Source organism: Canis aureus, chromosome 1, assembly GCF_053574225.1.
Source record: "Canis aureus isolate CA01 chromosome 1, VMU_Caureus_v.1.0, whole genome shotgun sequence".
In the NCBI taxonomy this organism is placed as follows: domain Eukaryota; kingdom Metazoa; phylum Chordata; class Mammalia; order Carnivora; family Canidae; genus Canis; species Canis aureus.
In genome coordinates this window covers 100,235,293-100,242,716 of record NC_135611.1, presented here as the reverse complement: position 1 = coordinate 100,242,716, position 7,424 = coordinate 100,235,293, and the positions used below count along the sequence as shown (strand labels likewise).

The window sequence follows — 7,424 nt, the reverse complement described above, 5'->3', positions numbered from 1 at the left end:
AATCAGCAGGTAAGACCACTGCTCTTCATGAAGTGCTGGCTGCTAGGGATTACAAGAAATCAAAACAGGCATATGCAGTTTGGGATGGTTCAGCTACTTGGTTTCTGGAAGCAAAGCACCCCTTTCCCACAGTGATTCTTGCATACTGAGGTAAACTGAAGATCACTCTTACTACTGAAGATCACTCTTACTAGGTCTGGTACCCAATGTAAAAGGTTAGTGGCGTCCCATAAGCTGGACAAAAACTTTCATCCCTTACTTTGCAGTACTGACATCTGAAGTGATGTCCGAGACTCTGAGGGTATTGATCATGGGACATTTTCCTCATGTGTAAATGAGTGCCCACCCTGGTCCTTGTTCTCGATGTCCAGAGGTCGAATGAAGGACTCCAGCTCCATCCTCGCTGGAATCACTCGGGGTTGTCCACAGATCAGGCCGGCCTTGCGGGCTGGACCCCGCTTCCTCCTGGGACCACCTGGAAGGAGTCTCCGCCGAACTACACTACACTGGTAGTCACTTCCGGCCTCCCTGGAGGACTGGGCGACGCTCTGTCCGTTGCCTTGGAAACAGAGGGAGGCGGGCGGGCGTCCTCTACCGGTTAGCAAGAAGACTGCTCCGCAACTAGAACGAAGCCTCTAAGACGAGCGCTGGGGAGGGGCCTAGGTGGGGTGCTAGCTCTGAATGGCCGTAAGGTCACGCTCCTCCCCATTCACCACACTTGCCAATAGGCTCCGGGTCCACTGCACATGCGCAGGATCCTAACATACCGTCCATCACGGCCGTTGGTGAGTCTAGGGTTCCTTCCATATAAAGGAAGAGTGATCGCCAATGAGGGGAGGGAGCCCCCAAACTGCGACTCTTCAGATTCCTCTAAGAGGAAGAGAGCTCTTCTCGGTCGTGCGAGGCCTTTGGAGATGAGCATCTGCTGGCGGAGGCCGCATCCGTCCTTGCTTGCTGAGTCTCACGGGAAACGTAGTCCTAAGGGAGGGGGCGGGTCCTGCTGAGCAGGCGCGTCCTTGGCCAGGGCGGAGTCGCCGCGGCACCGCGCGGAGGGGCGGGCGGGGCAGGACCCCTTACCGGAAGTGGTCTAGCACCGGCGGCGAGGTCGAGGTGAGCGCCGGCCTGGCTGGGCGGGGCGCAGCTTTTTCCACCCCCTGGGGACCCGGCCGCCCGGTGCTCCTAGTACCCCAAAGTACCTCCCGACGTACGCTGCGCGCTCCACTTCTCACCCAGAGCTGCGTTCCCCTTCCTCTGGCCTGACCTCTTCCTTCCCCTGCTTGTTGGGAGACCGACTCCTGGGCCGGGTGGGGAGGTGGGAGGTGGTCAGGCCTGGTCTGGCTGGTCTAATAGGTCCCCCAAGTGGGCTTGCTTCACTCCAGCCCGTCTGGACGCCAGGGGCACAGTGTCCGCTCACGACTGCGCGCAACTCGTAGCTTTGTTTTGCTTTTCACATGCTTGGTGCGGGAGGTGAGCCATTCACAGTTCGCTGCGGTCAGCGAGCACGGTGTCCCGGAGTCCGCGCTGCCCCTGCCTCGACCCATGGCGCAGACGTGCCTTATACTTGGAGCTGGCCCTCGGGTTGCTCACTTCAGTCAACATATCTGGACTCCTTGGAGATGATGGGGACACACACTCCACCATAGCCCGCACGGCCGCCTATGCCTCTTCTCACTTTCACTGCCTCCGCTCACTGGCAGTAATGGTCTCACCCGGTCCCTGGTTGCCTCTCCCTCAGCGTCCTGCCTGACTGACCACTCCCCTCCCTTCTCTGTGGTCACTTTCCCTGGCTCCTGAGTCAGATCCTGGAATCCTCTGTTGACTCCCTTTGCCTACCTCTTCATCATTTCCTGCAGTTTTATGGAAGCTCCATTGTACAACTTGCCTCCAAAGCATTCATCCACAAGGTTTTCTTCTGCCTTTAGCTCCTATCAGCAACCAGCTCCTGTGATCCTCCACAAAGCATTCCCAGCCTCGTGTATCCCTGTGCCAAGGCCCTCCCACAACCAGCCTCAGCACCCTGGGCTGGGCCTGTCTGCCCAACCCTGGCCATGGCTTCTTGGCCTGCACCCTAACCACTCCTTTCCTGCAGGTCCCTCTTGTTGGCTACAGGAAGACACCCAGTACAATGCCATCCCCACTGGGCCGCCCACGCCTGCCCTCTGTGGATCCTGTGGCCATCCTGGAGGAGCCTGAGGCAGCACGCCTGCGCTTCCGGGGGTTCTGCTACCAGGAGGTGGCAGGTCCCCGTGAGGCCCTGGCCCGGCTTCGAGAGCTGTGCCACCAGTGGTTGCGACCGGAGGCATGCTCCAAGGAGCAGATGCTGGAGCTGCTGGTGCTGGAGCAGTTTCTGGGCACACTGCCTCCTGAGATTCAGGCCTGGGTGCGGGGCCAGCGGCCAGGCAGTCCTGAGGAGGCTGTAGCCCTGGTTGAGGGCCTGCAACATGACCCTGGGCAGCTGCTGGGCTGGGTGAGTGTGGTATTATTGGTTTCTTGGAGGGACAAAGCAAAATTAGAGCCCCTGTGACTTATTTCTCCCCCTCAGATCACAGCCCATGTCCTGAAGCAAGTGGTGCTCCCAACAGCACAGAAGACAGAGGAGTCCTTGGGGAGATCCCACCCCTTAGGGACAGTGGAGCTCCTCAGTGCCACCTCTGGGGAGGGATCACAGGACACTCAGATGGAGCGGTCTGCCCAGCTTAGCTGCAGTGTGAAGGAGGAGCCAGATGCTGATGGGCAGGAGATGGGTGAGAATGGGAGCCACGCAAGGTCTGGGGGGCTCTTGGAGGTTGTGTGGACATCCATAATAAGGGTGGGGATCCCAGGAGAAATTGTGCTGGGAGGCCTCCTAGAGGGAATGTGAATGTCCCCCAATGGGATGGGGATTCAGAAAAGACTGCAGACTGTAGAACTGGGTTCTCAGGAGGCAGGAGGGCTGCCTGCCTGCTATGTGACTGGCACACACAGTAGCCTCCTGCCATGGCACCTGTTGGCAGAGGAAGGCCAAGGCTGCAGCACCGACACCACCTCATCTACTGTGGCTCACATGAGCAGCCTCTGATTCTCATCTGCCTCATTTTCTAGCACCTTCCAGCCCCCAAAATCCAGCCCAGTCCCAAGAGGGACACCCTGGACACAGGGAACCAACTTCCACATCCTTCCACCCACCCAGGATTCAGGTAAGCAGCCCTGGGTGGGAGGTACAGGCAACCAGTAGAAGTATGTCCTTGGTGGCCACTCTGCTCTCGTTAGTTTTTCAGGCTTTTTGGCCACAGCTTTGTGCTCTTTGCTGCCCAAAAATGGAGTTGGTATCAGAGCTCCTCCTGCAGGTCCTGGGAGACAGGGACAGGCTGGTGGTCTCCCTAAAATTGGGGAAAAAATTGAGGCTTCGGGCCATGGAATCTGGTTTAGAGTGACTGGAACTGGTAGGATTGGCTTTCTCAATTACAGAGAAATCGGAGATTTTGAAGCGCTCAGCAGTCTTAAGCTGGTGCATGAGAATTTGAACCCTCATGTGAAAGTGGGGAGAGGTCAAGATGAAGAACTCTGACCAGAAAGCCTGAGCTACAACACATAGCAGTCTGGTATCCCCAGCACACCTGAGATCAGAATGGAGATAGCTAGGAAATAACCTGCAGCTACCTCTTTCCTGGGTCTTTCCTCAGAGGCCATCCATCCTCTGGGCTGCGACCAGCTGGGGGCATCAAGGCTTGGCTGAAGCCCTGCTACCTGGAGTACTTGGTTCCTGAGTGTGGAGAGCAGTGATCCTGTCCTCTCCCAGCAACTTAGCTCCTAAGCTACTCCACTGGGTAACGTTCCCAGTGGAAGATCTGGTTGAGATGTGCTTGGAGGCTAATAAGTCCCTCCAGGCTCCCTCCACAGTCTGATGGCACAGTGGGAAACAGCTGGGTGGGCAGGCCACACCCTCCAAAGCCTCCAGCCAGCACCATTCCACCTGTGGCTTCATGTGGCTGTCACCTCCCTGTCTGTGGACCTACAGTGGCTTGTTTGTCAGGATTATTTTTCCCATCCCAGCAAAGCGCACGTGATGGGATTTTGGGAGACAAAGAGAGCAGACACCAGGGACAGGGAGTACATCTCCTGGTAAAGCCCACCCTCAGCAACAGGCAGGAGCCAGCCCACCACCCCATTAACACACATCATCTGAGCCCTGAGATGGCTGCACCTCCTAATGTAAGCCCTTCTGCCTTCAACCTCTCTGCAGCCAGGTCACCACATCGAGGAATGCTGATAGCCCTCAGCAGCTCCCGCAAGGAGGATCTCTGTTACTTTTGTAACCAGAGGCTTGGGGAGAGGTGGCTGGGTTCCCTTGGGTCCCCAGGCCTTTTGTTCTTGATGCAGCACTGTTCAAGGCAAGGGTGTAGGGACAGTCACTTCCACACAGAACCTATCCAGGGGTTCTCAGCTGCCTGGCTAGAATATGGAGTGGGGCGGGCTTCTGAGGGGGACAGGTCCTAACAGTGAGATGAAGGACAGCTCCTCTCTGCCCTATTTCCCAGCCTTCACACACCCTTCTCAGCTTCATCCTTAGCAAGCAGAAGAGCCTTAGGTAACCTGTCTGTTCCCTCAGGTAATTAGTAAGATTGTAACCAGGGACACGGGCAGGTAGGCACTGCAAGGCAGGGCAGAGGATGGGGGAGTGGACAGGCACCAAGAGTGATGGGCTGCATCCCCACAGGAGGAGTGGGGGCTACTGGACCCGTCACAGAAGGAATTGTACTGGGATGCAATGCTGGAGAAATACGGCACGGTGGTCTCCCTGGGTGAGGACCAGCCATGACCCCTTTTACTGTCTGCATACTGCCCTGGTTGTAGGGCTCACTTCCCAGCCCTTTCCCATGCAGGTCTCCCAGTGCTTACCTGTATTCATGCTCCTTACCTAGGGGCACCCCGTCACCCACCAGGGCCCCCGCCCCTGGCCCTAACATGTAAGAGCCCTTCACCTGCCCCCATGTCAGGACTGCTACCTGACTGTCCCTCACCCCAGCAGGAATACCAGCCCCCCAGCCAGAGGCACAGGCTGAGTTGGAGCCGGGGGCATTGCGTACAGGGACAGAGAGTCTCCACCTGGGTGAGTGTTTTTCCATGCGACCTGAACCACCTGTTTTCTGGTGGAAGGGAGCTTGTCTGCCCCACACGCCTCATGGGAGAGGGTGGGCCAATGTTAAGGGCACTGAGCTACCTGGGACTACCACCTCTCCTTCCCTCAGGAGATGAGAATGAGAGCCACTGCGAGGGTCCATCCCGCTGCCCAGAGGACCAGCCACCCCGGGGCTTGGGGTCTGTTACTTGGGAGGGCCCGTCTGTGGCCTCTATGTCTGCCAGGGCAGTGCTGGGAGCAGGGCTGGAGCCTGGCGCCCCTCGGAGGAAGCCTTATACCTGTGAGCTGTGCGGCCGAGGCTTCGACTGGAAATCGGTGTTTGTCATCCACCACCGGACACATGCAGATGGGCAGGGTACACAGGCACCAGCGCTGACTGTGGGTGGTGCTCAGAAGCTGCCACAGGGTTCCCGGGAGCCAGGCACACCACGTCACCCCCGACGCGTGCTCCCATGCCCCCGGAGCTATGCATGTGAGGAGTGTGGGTGCAGCTTCAGCTGGAAGTCGCAGCTGGTCATCCACCGCAAGAGCCATGCAGGCCAGCGGCGCCACTTCTGTGGAGACTGTGGCCGTGGCTTCGATTGGAAGTCCCAGCTGGTCATCCACAGGAAGAGCCACCAGCCCGAAGCCCCATGAGTGTCTTGAGAAGGCAGCCTCATCTTGGGGGCCTTGGAGCCTCCAGGGCTTGACACGGTTCCTGGTACTCTGGTTCCAGCCTTCCCAGGGCTGCTGAGCCTCTGTCTGGACACTTGTAGGCAGCAGAGGACATTGGTGAATCAGAGCTCCCAGGAGGGTCCCCTGCCCGTATTTCAGTCTCCCCAAAACAGCCACCTGAGTATAAATAAAAGAAGCTGTCCCTCCCCCAACCGCCTGGTGAGGCTTGGGTTGGAATCCACTGCCTAAGTCTGGTGATTTCCAAATTTTGAGATCCCCAACTATGACCTTATGATATATAGGCAGACAGGACCTAAGGACTGTCCCTACCCCTGGGATCTTGTTGGCCCCAGGTGGATGCTCAGAAACTGCCCCTTTTCACTCCTGAAGCTCTTGGGCCTGCATCTTGGTGTGGAAGGTACAAAAAGCTCAGGAGAGCATGCCTTGCTTCTGTTTGCAGGCAGATGGAAAACTAATGACTCTCCACATTTTGGATTTTTAACAAATTCCACTTTTATAATGGGAAGTTTCTGCCTAAGAATCCTGATCTCTGCTTTCTACTGGTCAGAGTATCAGCAGTGCCACTCCTCCTGCCTGACAGCTGGAGCCACAGAGCAGCCATACCCACAGAAAGGGCCAGCAGTCCTGTTCTACTGGCCCACTTTGTTTCTTGACCACACACGTCACTCCCTGGTTTCCTTGTCCTTTAAGCTCTTGAGTCCTAGCTTGAGTGGACACTACAGGGACTTCCTTTGCAAGTTTGGATGGACAAGGAGGGTGGCGTCTGAGAAAAGGGTCTATAAACAGATGTCTCTTTGGCCATGTGATTTTAAAGTAGCTTGTGTTCATTTAGACAAATCTGAAATGTACAAGAGAGTAAAGATAAGGTAAATGACCCCTAGTTCTACTGTCTATGGCAGTACCTATTCCAGGTGTTCACATGCAGAAGTGTTTTATAAATCTTATGGAGCTACTATATATATCGTGCTCTTCTCACTCCCTCATTTCCCTGTTATTAAAAACATATTTTAATGCCTGGTTAAAAATTCCATTTTCTGTCCTATACTGTCTTTTCTACCAACCCCAGATTGTTCTTCCCAGTGGTACCCAGTACCTGTGATGCACACTCCCAAGCAGACACTTTGGATGCAACTTTGGTTATTTCCCAAAGTGTAATTGTTGCATTTAGAGAGCATGGGAGTTTAGTTTTGTTTTTGCCTTAAAACAACACTGGATTCCTTGAGCTAATTCCAAGTCCTCCCCTCCCCCTAGAACACCAAGCAATTCAACAGAAAATATTTTTTAACTCCAGTAAGAAAATGACTAAAAACCTAATAGAAAGGTGGATAAAGGCTATGAATCAGTAATTCACATCAGAAAAAACTTTACCAGAAAAAACATACATGCTCAAAAGTAATCAGGGAAATACCAGTGCCATGAAGGCGGGGCCTGGCCTACCATGTTCACATACCCTGTTCTGGCATTATGTTTGGTATGCATGGATTGCTCAGTCTTCAAAATAGCAAATAAAAACTCGACAGTAAGGCACTTGGCTGGCTCAGTCGGAAGAGCATGTGACTTTTGATCTCAGGGTCATGTTAGGGGTAGAGATTACTTAAAAAACCTAAACCTGTTGATAACAAGTATTAGG

General features: G+C 55.0%; 1 protein-coding gene across 5 annotated transcripts; it reads left to right on the top strand.

Annotated features, from left to right (window-relative positions):
• The first annotated feature begins 205 nt into the window (after nucleotides 1-205).
• Nucleotides 206-6,822, top strand: ZNF446 (zinc finger protein 446). Of its 5 annotated transcripts, none has more exons than XM_077911872.1 (7): nucleotides 206-785; nucleotides 2,090-2,467; nucleotides 2,543-2,744; nucleotides 3,082-3,176; nucleotides 4,700-4,781; nucleotides 5,009-5,089; nucleotides 5,229-6,822. In XM_077911872.1, the coding sequence occupies exons 1-7, from the start codon at nucleotides 747-749 to the stop codon at nucleotides 5,753-5,755; spliced, it is 1,404 nt and encodes a 467-aa protein (XP_077767998.1). In that variant the 5' UTR covers nucleotides 206-746; the 3' UTR covers nucleotides 5,756-6,822. The 5 variants fall into 5 exon arrangements, with proteins under 5 accessions (XP_077767998.1, XP_077767992.1, XP_077767983.1 ...); XM_077911866.1 differs by having other exon boundaries at nucleotides 210-785; nucleotides 5,006-5,089; XM_077911857.1 differs by having other exon boundaries at nucleotides 215-785; nucleotides 4,697-4,781.
• The last annotated feature ends 602 nt before the right edge of the window (nucleotides 6,823-7,424 follow it).